This window comes from Vicugna pacos, chromosome 2 (assembly GCF_048564905.1).
Source record: "Vicugna pacos chromosome 2, VicPac4, whole genome shotgun sequence".
NCBI classification, from domain to species: Eukaryota; Metazoa; Chordata; class Mammalia; order Artiodactyla; family Camelidae; genus Vicugna; species Vicugna pacos.
Window position 1 is genome coordinate 46,952,436 of NC_132988.1, and position 19,959 is coordinate 46,972,394.

Below are 19,959 nucleotides of genomic sequence, written 5' to 3' on the forward strand. Positions count from 1 at the left end.
CCTAAATGAGCATTCAAAATCATTTTTGGCACTATCAAATTATACCCAGTAAACTTACTGTTGAGTTGATAAAGGACAAACACATAGGAATTTTATATGATTACATAACTCAGGGTTGGCCCCAAGATTGTCTAAAATTACTAAAATTACTCTTAGATTTAGAACCTTAGAGTACCAGTTGGATTGGAAAAATATGGAGGAATTTAAAAGGGATAGATTAGTTAGAATTTCAGTGATAGAAAACATGCTTATAACTTGCAGGACAGACATATTTCAGGGCTTTGAAGAGAAAAAAGGCAGCTTCGGGCCAGTGACAAGAAACAGCCATTTAGTTATTACGAGTGGAAACTAATCCTTCATGGAAAACCCAACTAAACCTTAATGCCATTTTGCCCTTAAGAAAGGAACCTCAGAAAACTGGCCTATGAAACTTATAAACTGTTTTTTGAAGTCATTGTACTGTGTATTGTTCACCAAAACAGCCGGTGCAGTTTTACCAAAATGTTAAACATATCCTTGCACTGTTTATAAAACCAAGGCATAGTCACACTTGGACCATTAAAAGGTGTAGTTCCTGCAAGTCAGAAAGGGAAAGATAGAAGGAAATAGTTTATAAACTTGGGAAATAAAACTGTGTGAAAATTTCCCCTATTTTCTGCTTACCTGTATGTGTTCCTAAATCCTTTGGGGGCAAGGGCAGTATCGTCTTCACTGTGACGTCCCTAGCATTTAACGTAGTGCCACACATAGCTAGGATAACTGTCTAACTAAATTGTGATATTTTTGAGGATTAAAGGGGCACTAAAGGCACCAGATACTGAGTCTGCAGGTGGCAACCAGGACTCTCCCAGATAAACTAGGATACATGGTCACACTACACATAGACATTCAGTAAGTCTTTTAGGGGGTGGGAAGAAAGAAGAGAAACATCAAAGTCTAAAGTCCAGTTGTCAAATGGGGTATATTATAATACTCCTTTCTCATCAAACAATAACAAAGAGTGAGAAAGAACATGCAACCTCACTGTAAGGGTTATATATTCAGAGAAACAGTACATTGCATATTTCTGGTTTTAATGCCCATCTTTGTCATGGATGACTTTAATGGTAGGATATTGGGAAATAGTAGGAAATACATTGAGCATTTTCAAGAATGTCTTGCATCATATGACTAAGGAAATTTTCCCTGAGACAGAAAATGTTCTAACTTTACTAGAAATAATATAAGAACTATTAAGTTTGCTTGTAGATTTTTTACTAGAGTGGAGTATGTGAGCAAAAACTAAAATGGCTCACAAATGCAGTTCAGAAAATTACCTTTCTCTTCTTTTGAAACCCCCTCTTCCCATTTAGACATAAAAGTTGATGCTTATTCTTGTGGCTTTAGACAGTAAGCCAAATTTTACAGCTCGTTAAATTTGTAACAGGAAATAATCTAATTTGGGGTCGCCTACAATAAAATAACTTCAGCTTGTTTTGAATACAGTGAGTCAAAATGTCACCAGATGGTTTAGTTTGGGCACTTTTTAGTTGACAAGAAATTCATTTTGACTATTGGTCTGTTTTTCAGTAGCTCCTCTGTATGTTTATCTATACTTATCATCTTCAGGATAAACTAGCAACCTGATGGAAAATAACAAATAGTTACAGAATTGAGAATGCCATTTATTATTTGTGAGCAGAGGAAACCTTTTTACTTTAGATCTGTCACCCATGATTCTTCATCTTCTCCTTACCCCTGCTAAGAGGATGAAAGCAGAAAAGACTGGTCAGAAAGGAAAAAATAAGGATACCCATGTGTGGGACTTAATGAAATATCTCTTTATCTATTTTATGAAAATTTAAAAAAAGAAATAGATGGCTTGTTTATAAATAGCTGCACAAAAATATGATAGTGCCATATAAAATCCTTACACTGAATTCTTTGGGAATTATCATTTAAAAGTATGTAATAAATAAAAAAGCTGTTGTAGAGGAGAAGAATAAGAATTTTTAATATGGTGAGACTCAAGGAAAAAGATGAATTAATTTTATATCTCATTGCAAAAAATTCAAAGATAGAAAGTTTCATTAAAATAGAAAATTTATATGAGACATGATTTTGTGCCATAGTGCAATATTAAACCTCACTTGAAGTTTAAGAGGAAATTTGATAAATACCTTAATTTTATTTGTGGTTCTTTTTTTGGGGGGGGGAGTGGGGGATTAGATTTATTTATGTCTTTATTTTTAATGGAGGTACTGGAGATTGAACCCAGAACCTCATCCACGCTGGGCATGTGCTCTACCACTGAGCTATCCACCCCACCTCCAATTTTTTTAAAGGATAACATTTACCCTTACATAGTTCACCTATTAGTTAGAAAATACTATTTGAGGGGTCATTTTATAGCTGTAGATGTAAATCTTTATTATAATAAATCACACAGTATTTTGTGAACATTTTAAAAGAATCAGCAGTAATATCCATGGAATCTTTTGTTTTATTTTGACTACTGTCTGTTTTCAGTAGCTCCTCCTAAATTCTCTCAGGTTGGTTTATAAATCAGAGGACATGTGCATTTCATTTTTTTTTTTTATTTGCCCCAGGGAATTTTTTGACACTTTTGAAATAACTTGAAATCTGACACCGTGCTGATTTCATCACTTCTGTAATATCTCCCCTTTAAAGAAATTTTTCTAAATATAACAAGACATAATATATCTCATTCCAAAGCCTGTCCTTAGCAACCAAAAAGTATGCCAGCCTCACAATTTATATTTACATATATGAAATAATATATAGTATTTAGTAATATACAAAATAAATGTATACACGTATTTGTATGTATTTTATACATAAATATGTATTTGTGTGTATTTTATATATACATGCAGTTATGACACATATCATATATAAATCTGGCCATCAGTGTTTGGCAGAGCACAAGGAAAATGTTTTCATAATAAATTAGGTTTCTTCAGTATAACCTTAATTAGCTGTGTAATCCCACATAGTAATTATCTTTTATCAGGCTCAAATAAGAAAGATATTTAATAATCATAGGTATAGCTATGGAGAATTGCCAGAGGCATGATTTTCTTGTTTAAAATGAAGCGTGCTTTTAAAAAGTTAATAACTATGCTTTCATCGACATAAAGTTGAATGCTTATGATTGTTGATGTTGCTTACTTCTGGCTTCTGGGTAGGTTAGGTCTATAAACATACCACCACTAATTGGAAGGAGGGAAAAAAGTTAGAAGTTAAACCCAGAAGTTCCTTGGCCCTTGGGTTCTGTCCTAAGTCTTCACTTTTATCTGTAACTCTTGAAGCTGATGTGAATTGTACCTTTCTTGTTCTTAGAGCAAAAGATGAGACAGTTGATAGAATGAATTTATTGCAGTAGAATAAATATCAAATCAGGAAAAAGTATTAATCAAATACTCATTCTTTATCCAGCACCCTGTGGGTAAAAGCTCACGTTTCATCTGGAATAAAAATTTATCAGGGCATTGAATACAGTACCTCCTTGTCTTTTCTTTTTGGCCTTGATGCTTCTCTTTGTAAAATATGTGATGTTGCTTATAAGCAAATAATTATAAAATACATACTGTCCATTAGAAGCAAAGTTTTAATTGAGAAAAGGAGGAAGGCTATTTACACTAACAGATTGTTGAGGATTTTGGACCATTTCTTGAAATGTTAAAAATAAAGAACTTTGAGAACTAAATAAGAAAAGCAGACATTATTTTTAGAGGTTATTTTCACCAAATAATTGGTTTGATAAATAAATCTGTTATGTTATTGAAGGAAGAAATTGAGGTTATTAAGGGAAAACTTTCTTGAGTTATTGTCATTTCAGTATCAAAAAGAAAAAAAGTTAAGCTGTTTGAAATATGTGTTAATTTTGTGTTTTTAATTAGTAAAAATGTGATGGTCACTTGCCCTTGAGTTGATTGTTGCCTATATCTTGTTTAAATTAGTACATAGTATGTAAATTGGCAAGGATAGTAATTTGTGGAAATAATGGAAAAAATAGGAAGTACTCCTCATATTCCAGCTAACTCCTATGAATTAGAATAGCGTTAGAGTCAACAGCAGATATTTTAATTGCCTACTGTGTGCCTATTTTTGGATTAACATGATGTTAATTCTTATTCCTAAATATGCCAAATGCAAAGTTGGATGGCAATAAATTAGAACTGGAACAACGGCCTATATCTGTATATATAAACAAATTTAAGGCATAATTATTCTATTTGTGGCTGTGTTGTTCCTTATTTAAGTATCTTACACTTTTTGAAGAAATAATAAATGAGAGGGAGATTTACTATCACTAGAGAAAATATATTTGTTGAATTTAATAGGAAAACATCATGCATCATGTGAATAATTTGTGATTCAAGAAATGAACTGACAGCTCTGAAGGTAGAAAATAAGTTGTTGCATAGCTTTTTATGTTTGTTTAATAATTAGCTATAAGTGGTTAAAGTGGTAACAAAACAGAAATTACCTATTGAAGTATATTTTCTTCACAGGGAAACTAAATCTCATTCAAAATGTAAATAAAATAGTAATTTATGTGGATTTAATGTTTTTATTTGAAATACCATGTAAAAACAATGATTTTCTTAAACTTTATTGTGTTTTCAGAGTATCTGACTGTGTTCTCTCAAATGATTGCATTCCATGATCCAGAGCTAAGCAATCATCTCAATGAGATTGGATTTATTCCAGATGTAAGTACTTGGTGCACTAAGAAAAATGAGGTAAAAAATAAAGCTGAAATTGGCAGCATAACAGACTACTGTTTTTAAAATTTTGTTGTCATAAGAAGTCCATGTATCTAACCAAGTTCCTGCTACTAATTGTAGCCTTCTGTTATATAGTTTGGATGGTTACGTCTTACATTCTCACGAGAAGTAAAGGGAAAGTATCTTATTTCTCCTGGTACTACCAAATTACTTTGAAAAACCTGTTAGTATTAGTGTTGTATTAAATTGTGCCGTCAGTGGTTTTCACTCGGATTTTATGATATTCAGGGTTGTTTTTGAAGAAGAGGAAGTTTGAAGTTCTTAAGTAGCTGCTTCTGTGTTTTGCTTGATATATTGCCTTGGAAGCTCTGTCAGATTTTGACTTACTTCATTACTTTTCTGGTAATTTCATATAAAATCAGAAGTCATAGTTGACTCTCAAAAGTTAGCCAGGGTATAGCTTAGCCTGTTACTCATTTGTATTATGTGACATGGAGTCAAACATCTTTTTAAAAAGGTGATTGGAATACAGTATCATTGGTTGTTGTAAACCTGAAAAAAAAAAAAAAAGCAAAACCCTTTTTGAGATAGCAGTCTCCTTATTCCATCTTAACCTTCTTTGTTTCCTGATCATGCCTTTCCTTTTAAGACATATCCAGAAACAGTATGTTGATGGTAAGATTGAGGTGAAAAATGTTTATATTAAAACTACTAATACATTTAAAGTGTTAACAATAACATTTATGGTATGAATACTTGCAGGGTGCTTTGAAGTTTAAAAGTACTTTCATAAACATTTCATTTGATTCTCAAAACAAATCTGTAAGGTGTATGAAGCAGATAATTTCAGCTTTTAATAGATAAGAAATTCAGTGTTTGGAAAGGTAACAAAACTAAATAATCTCAGAACTAATATGTTAACTTGTATCGTTTGAGAACCCCTGGCCCCCATTCTGATTCGTCTTCCAGTGGAAGAATAGAGAATGAAATATAGGTGTACTTATTTCTAGTTCATTGCTCTTTGTGTTGCACTGTATCTCTCTGTGACATGATCATCAGGCCTAGAGTAGACATCCTGCCATCCTTGACATATACAATGTCTTTTGCTTTTAGGCCTATGAAGACGTACCTTTTATTTGAATACATGACTTATCTAATGAGGGCTCTCAAAAAATATACAGAGCATGGAACAAATAGAAATAAAATAAGAACACGTCTTGTAATTATGGATAGAGATTAAAAAAAAAACCTTGTGAATAATTAACCAATATAGATATCATATTAAGTATTCATTTTTATTCAACCCCTCCTTTCTTGCTTCAATTATAAATGTGATACATAACACAAGACAATACTAGATTAAATGTTATGGCTAGAGTTGAAGAAATTATAGAGGAACTGATTGCCAAGTTGATAATGGTGTTTGATTTTTGAGGATAAAGTACCAAGATACAGACTAAAAAAAGGGATAGTTATTTTCAAAAAATTCTCTTGAAAGCACCTAATTATGTTCAGTGGCTAAACAAAACTGCATTAGTTTAGTCAGTGCTTTAGACTGACAAAAATCATTTATGTAGAAAAATATGTATGGAATATAAAGATAGTCTGATAAAATCCTTAGACATATTCATGAACATAGACGGTATTTTAAAAACCACAAAAGGAAAAATAATTTATCTTTGCTTTGGTTAACCAGAAAAATTAAACTCTGAAGAAGTATGGTATACGAGAAGTGGCAAGCAAAAAAAATTGTTAAAACATAATAATGTGAACATATATTAAGTACTTACTGTGTACCAAGCCCTGCTCTAACCCTCTTTAAACACTCATCTAATCCTCACAATTTTGAAATCTATTAAGCAATGACTATTGAATGTTAATACATAAAATCAGTTTTGGAAAGGCTAATAGCAAGATAAAGATAAAATTCTGGCTAACAACATGAAAGATGAGAGTCAGTGGAATTTCAACTTGAAAGTGCTCTGACGATTTTGCATTATTTGAGGGTAAAATAAATATGCTCGTTATATTTAAACATCAATTCAGGGATCCTTTCAGGTCTGAGATTTGATTTTACCCTACTTAAAAGCTAATAAATGAGCCTGTTACTGTTTCATGGATACTAGCAGAAAACCCAGCACTCCTGTGTCAGAGATAAAGGACTTTATCACTCACAGCAAAGCAAGCAGCATGAGCATTAGCGTATTTGTCTTGATTTTCCTTGCTTCCAAGTCCCATAGAAACAACACAGAGGGTCCAGATGATACCTGTGTATACAGTGGATTGCATTATAGGAGAGGAACTCTGAGTTTAGGAAACTTGAATTTTTTTTTTTATGGTAAATAAGTATCTTTCCTTTACCCTGGAGAGAGACTATCTTTTTCTTCCAGGAGTATTAGAAAACCTGTGTATTGCTGCAAAAAGAGACTCTATCTCTATTTACCAAGGCTATTTTTATACAAACATATTTGAAAATATAATCCAAAACAGAGGGCAGTTAGTATCTCTGCTCACAAGAAATGTGTAAGTACAAGAATGCATGTTAAAATTTTAATGGTAATCACTGAAAGAACAGAAAGAGAATGTATCACTTTCAAATAGAAAGGAGGGTTATGGAACGAAGGAAAATCAACCAACCCTCTAAAAATACAGAAAGTATAGGCTAAGAAGATTGCCTAATAAAGGAAATTTTTCAATAATTTTAAAGATCTATCTATATGCTATTTATAAGAGATAAACATAAAAATGTAAGGATATTGGTCAAAAGGAGATTTTTTAAAAAGAATATATCAGGTAATATTAACCTAAAGAAAACTAATGCAGTGATATATTAATATAAGCTAGTAAAACAGAAACCACAAAACAGACCCACCCAGATATGGAATTTGGTATGTGACAGAGGTGGCTTTATAAATCAACTTGAAAAGTAATGATTATTGAATAAATGGTCCTGATACAATTGAGTATCAACTCCAACTTCACACCATACATAAAAATAAGTTCTAAATTGACTTAGAAGATGTAAATATGAAATGTCATGTTTATAATTTCCATCCAGGAAGGAGTTCTTGCAGAGATTATAGAAAGTACAAAATATAGTATTTAAAAAAGAGAATTAAAATTAAGGAATGGTAGCAAAGGACTTTTTACTCTATTGATAATATACTATTTTGATTTAAAAAATTTTCAAAGCACTTGTGGTAAAATGTTAATGTTAGTTAAATCTGAGTGAATGGTACATTACTATTTGTTAAATGTGTTGCTACGTAGGGTGAGCTAATTATTCAATAATTCAATAATTTTGATATAATATTTTTGTTTTATTTATGCTTCCCTCTCCATTATGATTCCCTCCTGTAATTACTGGGGCACTTTTGAATAACTTCTTGTAAAAACTTTAATACTAGTTATGTGAAAGTAATATTCATTTACATATATAGTGTGATAGTCTTATGAGACATCCATGCATCATATGGGTTGAGGGACAGTTCCTTGTAGGATAAGAACATCAAGTTTGTGGCAAATGCTGAGCATCCTTGGCCCCCAGCTAGTGATTGCCTGTAATAATCTCCTGATCATTGTGACAATAAAATGCTTACTTGTATTTCTGGACACTCTATATTTATTTCCAAACATCCTCTAGGGTACAGTTATGTCACTGTTGAGAATCCTAGAATTAACAAAGAGAAGGGAGGGGAAAGAGAATAAATCTTAACCTGGAGAAAATTCCCTTTTCTACACTATATTTTATCACAGAGAAAGGGCAAAAATAAAAGGTATTTAACAGAGTTTAATTTTTAATAGGGAAATTATTTTTTAAAAACTTTAGTCCTGTTTTTCTGTTTGTTTATTGTGGGGTGATTTTGGCCTATTTCTCAGGTCTTTAGATAATATGAAAATGTTGAAACTGTTTTTAAATTTAATTTTGAAAACAGACTTGATGTTTTTAACATAGAGATTATTGGCAATGAATAATGGTGGGAGAGTTGTGATGAAATGGAGAATTTTTCTGACATTTTTCTTCCATTAATAATCACATATTTTATTAGTTTGTATGTACAGTCTTTCCTTTTTTTTTTTTTTTTTCGAATGATTGCCTTCAGTGTTCTACCTTTTAGACAGTTGTTTAAGTGACTTTCTACATTTCCAATAACAATAAGGCTAGTAGGACTCATCAAGGACAAAGATGGGCACTTTGGTAATGAGATCCCAAACTGAGTTTGCTGCTCAATAACTAATCCTATCAAAATAAGCCCTCATTAATCTTCCATCATTAAAATGCAGGCTCCCATTGCAGGAAAGATTGTGATTTCTGGCTCCTTTCCATTTGCCGTGGGTCACAGAACTCTGAATACTAAGCACTGCTGAAGCTTGAATAGTTAGGAATATTCTGCACTGATGTGATGCTTAGATTATATATATCATGGTAGTTATGTGATTTACATATAAATGGGGTGAGTAATGTGTATTTGGCAAAATTGGGGCCAGAGTGATTTCTATCATTTTTGTCTTGGTGTATGTTTCTGCTTCTGAAAATATACAGGCTTTTAAAATGAGAACAGGAAAGTAGGCTCCTTCATTGTTAAGGAAACTATTTTTCTGAAATGCTATGAATAGCATTCAGCTTGCAAATTTGAAAAGTTGTCAGGTGGCCAGAAAGAGAAATGATAAGGGCTGTATCTCAGTATATGTGCCTTTTGAACCTACTGTCACTACTAAATATAAAGCTAACAACTTCAATGATAAGCAAATATGCTGGCAAAGCCATTGTCGTTTAACTACCATCCTGATGGATGCTTATACTACTACTGATTTTCTCCTTTCCTAAAAGTTTATCCCTATCATTTTCAAAATTTATGTTTATCTGAGTTTATATTTACAGAAAATGTGAAAGGATTTCTTAGAAATATTTATGCATTTGTTTTGTTTGTTCATTTGTTCCTTCGTTCATTCCTGGCCTTCATGTTGTTACTTTATATAAAGAAATTTTAGGTTTTCATCTAAAAAGGAGACAGTATACTGACAGTGAGCTTTTTAGATTTTTACCAAGATGTTATTACGGGGTAAATCAGTAAAGTGTACCTTATTTAGAATCTCCTATAACAAGAGCCCCTGCTAACCTCTTCTAGTCCATCTGTGGAGTGCTAGGGTGTGTCCTCTGGCTGCTGTTTTCCCTTACATTAGTCCTAACTCCATTCTACTGACCTTGGATTTTTTAAGGTCCTTGAATACAAAAAGCTTATCGAGCTCTCTTTCTCACAATAGAGCTTAGTTACCTTTCAGAAAGGACTCATATCTTAGAAACCAAAGACTTATTAATTCCATCGACACTGGCAAAGTAATATTTTGATACTTTCTTGCTAAGAACACATAGCACACCAGTTAAGTATCGAGCAAGTTTCCCTATTTAGTAAATCCTTACTCTATTTTCAATCTAATGTATTCTTATACAGGTTGAGAGAAGTAAAAAGAAATATATGCTTAGTCAGTAAGTCAGACAGAGAAAGACAAATACTATGTCACTTACATGTGGAATCTAAAAAACAATATAAACGAAGCTATATACAAAGCAGAAACAGACTCACAGACAAAGAAAACAAACTTATGGTTACCGAAGGGAAGAGGGAGCAGGTCCAGGACAAATTAGGAGTATGGGATTAATAGATGCAAAGTACTATACGTAAAATAGATTAAACAACAGAATTTACTGCATAGTACAGGGAACTAAACCCAATATCTTGTAATAACCTATAATAGAATATAATCTGAAAGAAAATGGAATAACTATGCTGTACACCTGAACCTAACACAATACTGTAAATCAACTATACTTCAATTTAAAAAAAAAGGAAGTATAGCATGATGCAGCAGTTCTTAAAGTTTCTAGTCTCAGGACCTCTTACATTTTAAAAAATTATCAAGTATCCCGAAGAGTTTTTATGTGTGTTATAGCTATCGATATTTGCTGAGACCGTTTTAAAAAATTATGTATTAATTTATTTAAAAATGACAATAATAATACCATTGGATGTTAACAAAATAACGTTTTTCTGAAAACTAAGTGTTTTTTGAAACAAAAAAAATTGAAAAATGATATTGTTTTATATTTTTGCAATTTCTATTTAATAGAGAAAAGCTAGATTCTCATGTCTGCTTCTAAATTCAATTCCGTTGCAATACATTGTTTCGGTTGAAGTACATGAAGAAAATCTGGTGGCCCTACAAAGGTGTGTAATGGCAAAGGGCCTTTTCAGACAGTGGTACTTTCTTAAAGTTTAACTGCAATGTATAATCTAAAGCTGTATCAGTGAGCTTTCCTCTGTTATAATTAAATCCATCAGTCTGTCTTGCACTTTGCATGGCTCTTTTACCTATATGTGATTTTGCAATGTCATGCACTGCTCATTTGGAAAGTATTGATGCGCTGAATTATGCGGATCTTTCAACTATGAAACATTTCATTATACAATATCAAAAAATCACATTCATTAATAGCGCCACTGATCTCATCCAAAAAGCCATTAAATACTGGGGAACTGCCAGGCTCATAGGGGCAAATACAAGTTTTCTAAAATTCTAATCTTCACCTGACAGCTAGAATTTTTTCTTGAACTTTCAGACTCAATTCATTTTTAAGAAATGTCTGCCAAATATCCAAGCCTGAAAACAAAATACTGTTTTTATGTCATTCTTTCAAGTAAAAAGTGACATTTCTTTTTAAAAAGCACTACACTGACTCACAGTTCAAACAATTGTCCAAATGCTTTTTCTCAAGACAGTCTTTGTACTTCAGTATGCAGTACAAGCGCTTTATGCATACTTCCCATTTTGTCTCATGAACATTTAAAAAGATATTTAACAAAATTAATCATTTTTACTCCTTTATGAGAGTATAGCTATTATTCTTTAGTGCCAGTACCTTGATTTGTGCCAGCAGGTTTATCCACCAGTAGTTTTACATCATTACCACAAATGTTAACATAGTAAAGAGCAGAAACATCTTAGTATTGTTATGAAAATAGCTTTGAACTTTGGGGCCCTGAAGGGCCTTGACAATCCCCAGGAGTCTGTGACTGGTATTAAGAATAAACACTCAGACACTGGTGTCAGTGGGCCAGGGATCTAATCCTGATTCTTCAACTTACTAACTGAATACTTAAGTTAGTTTCTATTATCCACAATCTCCTTACTGTTAATGTTGATTATAATAAATCTTACCTCATAAGATTATTGTGATGATTAAATGAGTTAATACGTATATACTGTTCAACACCATTATTGGTTTCTTATTTTACTTATTAGAATCTGATCACGTTGCACTATTTCTTTGGTTATATTAGTATGATTTACATTTAGAAAAGCATTTTATGGCAAACTATAATGGATATATTATTTCAGTGCATCAGTTAACAACTACTTTGGTGGAGGAAATATGATGTTAACAACGATAAAGTCTTTCTTGTTTGAGCTGGTGAGATTGCCATTCACCACTTTAAATTTTAACCTTTTTTATTTGCTTGGTTTTAAGGTGCTTTTCTGTCTCCTAGAAAGTGCTGCATACTGCATAGCATGCTTTGTAGCCTTTTACTTAAAGTAAATTAATTGTTTGAAAACTTCTTAAAGTTTTGTTTAGTACTCAGTGAGTTAATTGAAAGTACTCTGGTTGTATAGCTGATCATTCCCAAAAATGATAATGTGGATTTCAGAAATATTAAATTGTCCAAGTAATTTTATTATTAATTTCTACTTTATAGTTTTTCAGTTCAATAATTTATCTTGTAAGTCAATTACTTTTTTATTTTTTTATTTTTTATTTTTTTTAGTATTAGGGAAATCATTACTTGCAAAAGATGTAACTAATTTAACCTTTGGTATACAAGGGAAAAAAAATTAACATCCATTTTACCATCTGGATCCAATGGACCTTTTAAATTATTTTTGTTTGTTTAAGTCATTTTTGAATAATTCTAGTTACAAAATAAATGAGTCACAAGTATGAAATGCACAGTATGTCAAATATAGTAAATAATAATATGATATCTTTGTATGGTAACAAATGGTAACTAGACTTATCACGGTGGTCATTTTGAAATGTATAGAAATGTCAAATCACTATGTTGTACACTGGGAACTAACATAGTGTTGTAGGTGAATTATACTTCAAAAACAAACAAACTCATAGAAAAGGAGATTAGATGTGTGGTTACCAGAGGTAGAGGACAGGAGAAAGGGGTAACTGGCTGAAGATAGGCAGAAGGTATTAACTTCTAGCTATAAGGTAAATAAGTACTAGGGATGTAATATACAACATGATAAATGTAATTGATACTATTGTATGTTACATATGAAAGTTGTTAAGAGAGTAAATCCTAAGAGTTCTCATCATGGGGAAAAATGTTATAAAAGCTTTTGGACTGTTGCTAAGAATGATAATTGTGATTCCTGTGAAGATATCTGATATATGCCACATCTTTTGCCAAGTATTTTAGAGCCATTAACTAATCTCAGCTATCCTAAAGGTTCAAAGAGATATAGAACTACCAGATCACAAAGTCCAGAATTTCAGAGTTTCAAGAAAATATATGATAGTTTACTGCTTTGAAAACTTGCTGTATTTCAAGCATCCTTTTCTTGAATGGACATATATACATTCTGCTAATACGGAGAATCATTACAAGACATCCAGCTAATGGTCAACATGTATTTTACAGAGATGGCTTACAGTTACTTAAATATAAAAATACTTCTGACTTGAGGTAAACAGAAAATATGCTAATAAGAAGATAGATTAAGAAAATCAATTAGGAAGGACTTCCTTTTGTATTAATAATAATCATTATTATATATGTATATAGAGAGAACACAATATATTTGTAAATAAAAAATCCATTTGATAAAAGATTCATCTAACGTTTATTAAAAGAAATATTTAGTTTCTTAATATTTTTCATTTTTATACACTTACAGGTTTTTCAGCTATAATTTTCCACTATTCAAAATCAGGTTAATGAGCCCCTGCTTTTGTTTTTTCTACTGATATTTCTAATTTAGACATTAGCAGACCATATGAAAAGATCTCATGAAACGGTAAATATCGTTTATTCTTTCTTGACATTGCTAGGGGGCAGTATTTACTCGGCTGACTCTTTTAGCAGAATAGTACTAGGTCACATCAAGAGTATATAGTTTCGTGATCTGGAGAAAATAGTTAAAAGAACGTATGATTTCTTTTCATTGGGTTTGTTTCCAACTTTAAATCAGGAAATAGATAATAATATCTCTAACTTAATAAGACTAATTTTATATATTTTTATATTTGTAATAAAATGTTTCATTATATAATTGTCATTTTAAAAATTGAAACCTGAACCACCCTAGTATTCAAAATTATTCTATTTTGCTGTCTTTTTGTGTATCAGATTGTATTATGAATATATACCAACATGCTAAGAAATTATTTAAGATGAAAATATCAGTTAAAATTTTAAAAGGGAGAAATATAGAAATAATAAATAACAAACATTATAATCTCACATAATATATTACCTATTTATTTACCTGACTTTAATTTATCTTGTAAGAGACAACTGGTACTGGTGAGCACCTAGGAGTTGTTACATATTATATTAAAGAAATGTATTCAACTTGAATCATTACTTTTCAAATATCCAATAGAATGTGCTTCATTTCACTTATTTCTACTGTTTTCATAATTGTTGTCAAAGTATACTTATATAATTCAAAATTTGAAGTTTTTTCAGTACTCTCCATTATTTAATATGAAGGAGATATATATATATACACACATATATATATATGTATACACCAAGAAAGAGTAACTAATTTTTTCATTATCTCATATTTATTAAAAACTTCTCAAGAAATTGCATTATCTTGTGACTATTTGATCCTTTAATCCATCCCTTTCAATTGTCTTCATTACATATTTCATTCTTTTAACAAATAATTAAATGCCTATTATGTACTGGGCATTTTCCTAGGCCCTGGGTACATCAATGAAAAAAAAAAACGAACAGACAAAATATCTGCCCTCATTGAACTTATATTCTCATGGGAGGTGGACAATAAAGGAGATAAATATACTATGTGATATGTTAGGTAGTGGTAAATACTAAAGAAAAAAAAATTAAACTATAGCAGGGACATGGAGGTTAAATATTCAGGTAAAGGAGAAAGTGAATATTTAAGTAAGGTAGCCAGGGAAAGTCTCACAGAAAAGGTGATTTTTGAATAAATGCTGTAAGGAACTGTGGGAAAGAGCAATCCAAGCAGAAGCAACAGCAAGAGCTACAGCCCTGAGGTGAAAGCATGCCAGGGACATCAAAGGAGCAGCCAGGAGACCAGCGTGACTGGAGCACAGTGAACAGGGAGATGAGGGTCAAAGAGGTAACTGGCGGGCCGGAGTACACAGAATCTTACAGGTCATAGGACTTCAGCATTTATTGTCAATAGTGGAAATCCACTAGGTGTTACATGTTCTGATATAAACATTTTGACAAGATCATTCTGCCTGCTATTGTAAGAGAAACCCAAGGAGGGACAAGGATGGAATCTAGAAGACTCCATTACATGGCTATTGTAATAATCTTGGTAAGAGATAACGGTGGCTTGAATCAGGAAATTAGCTGTAGTGGTGGTAAGAAGTTTTCATATTCTGAATACATTTAAAAATGTAGCCAGCAGGACTGCTGGTGATAGTTATACAATGTGAGAGAAAGAGGAGTTTAAAATAATTCCAGAATTTTTTTTTTACCTGATCAATTGGAAGAATGGCAGTTCTCTTTGCTTAATATTTGGAAGACTGTATGTGGAGGCACAGTTTTTGGAAGAAGTTTTAGGAGCTCAGTTTGGGACATGTTATTGATGTCTATCAGATGTACATGTGGAAATGTGAAATAGGCATTTGGACACAAAAGTTTGGAATTTGGGGAGGAGGTCTGGGATAGAGCTATAAATGAGTCCTCACATCATTTGGAGAAAAATAGAAAAGACAAAAGTTCTAAACACTGAACCTAGGGCATGCCAATATTTAAGTCAGAGAGATAAATAAGAACCAACAAAGGATATGGAGAAGGAGAAGTCAGGAAACTAGATGAATGTGATTTCTGGGGAGGGGACTTGTTTTGAGGAGATGAGTGTAGTCAACTACGTCAAACCCTGCTGATTGTTAAAGACTGAGAATGAGAATAGGCCGTTAGATTTAGCAACACGGAGATCTTTGGTGACCAAGATAAGAGCAGTTTTGGTGGTGAGGTGGAGACAAGAATCTAATTGCAGAGATCAAGAAGATATTAAATGAATAGCTGTTGTTCTTAATGAACTGTAAGCTCCTTATAGGCTGGAACTATGCTTCATTCACTGCTTAACCTTTCAGGCATAGAGTCAGTTCTCACTTGCTCCACGTTTTGTTCTATTCAGAGCTCCAATGAATTCCATGAGGCCTACTCACATTAGGGAGGGCACTCTGTCTTATTAAGTATACTGATTTTCATGTTGATCTCATCCAGCAACACCCTCAAAGACAAACCCAGAGTAAGGTTTAAATATCTGGGCATCCCATGTCAGTCAAGTTGACAAATAAAATTAACTATCACAAGACTTATTTTGTGATTATCAATATGGTTGCCTTTAAACCTACCAGTTAGTTATTTTTATTCTATTTGTTCTATCACTTTTTTGTTCTCTTTTTCCTTTTTATCTGCCTTTGGATTTGTTAGATTTGCGTGTGTGTGTGTGTGCGCGTGCACACGCACTTATCTCCTTTGTTGTTTTCCTGTTGGTTTTTTAAAGATTTATACAGTGGTCCTCAACAAGGGGCAGTTTTCCTCTTGGGATTTTTGGCAATGTCTGAGACATTTTTGACAAAAGTGAGCAAGAACTACTGACATCTAGTTAAGAGGCTGAGTTGCTGCAATAATCTTAAAATGCAAAGTACAACCCTTCCCCCACGAAAGATTATCCAATCCAAAATGTAAATAATTCTGAGGTTAAAAAATTCTAATTTATACTATGTTTTTTAACTTATTAACAATCTGCTTTTAAGTACTATTATACCACTTCATATATGGTATAAATACAACATATACCTTCATTTCACCTCCCAGCATTTGTATTATTGCTGTCCTACCTTTTATTTCTACATACAAACTCCAAGATAAATTATTATTTTTGCTTTAGTCAATTATTTTTAAAAATTTTAAATAAAAGGTTTTTTTAATATTTAAATATGTATTTATAATCCTGAGTCTCTTCATTCTTCTGTATGGATCCAGATTTCCATCAGGTATAATTTTCCTTCTGCCTGAAAGACTGATTTCAGCATTTCTCATAGTGCAGGATTGCTGGTGATGAATTCTTTCAGCTTCTGTGTGTGTGAGACTCTTTGTTTCACCTTTGTCTTTGAAAGACATTTTTGCTGGGCATACAATTATAAGTTGATAGGGTTTTATTTTTTTAATGCTTCAAAAATACTGCTCCACTGTCATTTTTGTGCCCTGTTTTTGACAGGAAAATATTCTTCTCATTGACACTATTACATAATGTGTCATTTTTTCTCCGGCTATGGTGTAAGATTTTTCTCCTCACCACTGATTTTGAGAAATCTGAGTGTGATGTACCTTGGTATAGTTTTCTTCATATTTCATGTGCTTTGGGTTCTTGAGATTATTTAATCTATCAGTTTACAATTTTCATCATTTTTAGAAAATGTTTGGCTGTTATATCTTCAAATATTCTTTCTGTTCCCTCTCATCTTCTCTCTCTTGAAGTGTTCAGTAACATATATATTCAGCCTGTTGAAGTTACACGCTGATGCTTAGGACATGTTTTGATTTGGGTTTTTTTTTTTTTCCTTTTTCCTTCTGTCCCTGTTTCATTTTGGATACTTTCTATTGCCGTGTTTTCGAGTTTACTAATCTTTTATTCTGCGACATCTAATCTGCTCATAAGCCCATTCAGTGTAATTTTTGTCTCAAACATTGTATTTTTCATCTCTAGAAGAATTTTTTTTGTTCTTTTTTTATATCTGCTGTGTCTCAACTTAACATGTTCAATGCTCTATTAGCTTTTGAGCATGTAGAGTATATATATAAAAGGTGTTTTAATATCTTGGCCTGCTGTTACAAGCATTTATGTCAGCTCTGTGTCCATTTTGATTGAATGATTTTTCTCCTCATTATGATCATTTTTTTCCCTACTACTTTACACTGCTGGTATTTTTTATTGGATTTTAGTCATGGATAATTTTACCTTGTTGGAGACTGGGTATTTTTATGTTCCTGTAAATATTCTTGAGCTTTATTTTGAGATGCAGCTAAGTAACATTGAAACGGTTTGATCATTTCAAGGCTTGCTTTTAAGAGTTGTTAAGTGAGACCAGAGCAGCATAATATGGGAGGATAATTTTGCCCCATTACTAAGGCAATATCCTTTTGATTACTCTAACTGATGCCTTGTTTATTACAGTGTTTTTAAAAATTCTAGCTGGTGGTAAGATGAGCTATGCCTGCTTTTGTGTGAGCCTAGTGTGTTTTCCCCCTTGATCCTTTCAAGTGGTTCTTCCTTACTTTGTACAATTTCCTGATACATGTGCTCTTCTAGTAGGTGGGAAAAGAGATGGTTAGTTTGTTGTTGAAGTAACTCAGATAAGATTCCTAATGATGAACAATTGACTTTGATCAGAAGGGTAGAGGGTAATATATTTTACATCATCTCCTTAAAAGAAAGAAAAGTTGAATAATAGTGATGTAACATGTCTATTGACTGTATTTTTAAAATTAAATTAGCCTCAGGAGTTCATATTTTGTTATATTTTATTGTTTTGACAATCCAGACTCTACAGTGAAGTCACATACCTCTGTACTCCTCAGTTTTCCCAATTGTAATGTATATGTGCCAGTGTATATAAATAATGATCTTGTGGAGAGCAATGAGCTTTATTTCATTTACAGTATTTAGATTTTAATGTAGTGTATAACTACTTATGGTTCTTGACTCACATTTAATAGCATAGATACTCAACTGTGTGCAATGCAAAGAAATATACAACTCTAGTCATAAATTCACAATTGATAGGTGCCAAAAAATATTTATTTAAACCCTATAAGTAGTACAAAAGTCTTTGTCTAATAGGAGACTGCATTGACATAAAACATAAAATAAAATTATGGAAAACAGTATGGAGATTCCTCAAAAAACTAAAAATAGACTTATATGATCCAGCAATCCTGCTCCTGGGCATATATATGGAGGGAACTCTAATTCAAAAAGATGCATGCATCCCAATGTTCACAGCAGCACTATTTATAATAACCAAGACATGGAAACAACCTAAATGTCCATCAATAGATGATGGCTAAAGAAGTTGTGGTATGTTTATACAATGGAATACTACTCAGCCATAAAAAGGATAAAATAATGCCATTTGCAGCAACTTGGATGGACCTGGAGATCATCATTCTAAGTGAAGTAAGCCAGCCAGAAAGAGAAAGAAAAATGCTATATGGTATCACTCATATGTGGGAAAAAATACACAAATGAAATTATTTACCAAACAGAAACAGACTCACAGACATAGAAAACAAATATGGTTACCAGAGGGGAAGTGGAGTGGGAAGAGATAAATTGAGAGTTTGAGATTTGCAGATGCTAAATGCTATATATAAAATAGATAACAGGTTTCTACTTTATAGCACAGGAAACTGTATTCAATATCTTGTAGTAACCTGTTATGAGAAGGAGTATATGTATGTATATGTATGGCTGAAACACTATGCTGTACACCAGAAATGGACACACTGTAAACTGACAATACTTAAATTTTTTTAAAATTAGAGCTTTTTCAGATTTTTCTATAAATTATTATTGGTTATTGATACTTGCTCTTAAAGGAGATTTTACTCTACTTTTAGAAATTAAGAATGATTTCTCACTTTCAGAATTTCACAAAATTAATTAAAAATATGTGTTTCATTTCTAAATAGTAAACTTAGGAAAATAAATTTGTCACTCAGCTAAAGAACCAAATTATTTCATTCCTAGATCTCATTACTTTAAGAAACTTCCCATTAATTTATAAAGTGGTAATAGAAAGCTTATGTTTCTAATATCCTTTAATGAGACATTCGGACATTTTTCAAATATCATCTCATCATGTCTCAAAAAAATATTCAGTAAATGTAACTCAGCACTAATGAGGACTATTCAA

At 32.1% G+C, this 19,959-nt stretch overlaps 1 protein-coding gene across 3 annotated transcripts in view; it reads left to right on the top strand.

The window, feature by feature from the left end:
- The window catches only part of TBCK (TBC1 domain containing kinase), a 177,557-nt gene that overhangs the window by 74,308 nt on the left and 83,290 nt on the right, over window positions 1-19,959 (top strand). For all 3 annotated transcript variants that reach the window (XM_072939275.1, XM_015249440.3, XM_031690564.2), the window contains exon 20: window positions 4,633-4,718. In XM_072939275.1, coding sequence (XP_072795376.1) covers window positions 4,633-4,718 — 86 coding nt within the window. The remainder of the gene's footprint in view (window positions 1-4,632; window positions 4,719-19,959) is intronic.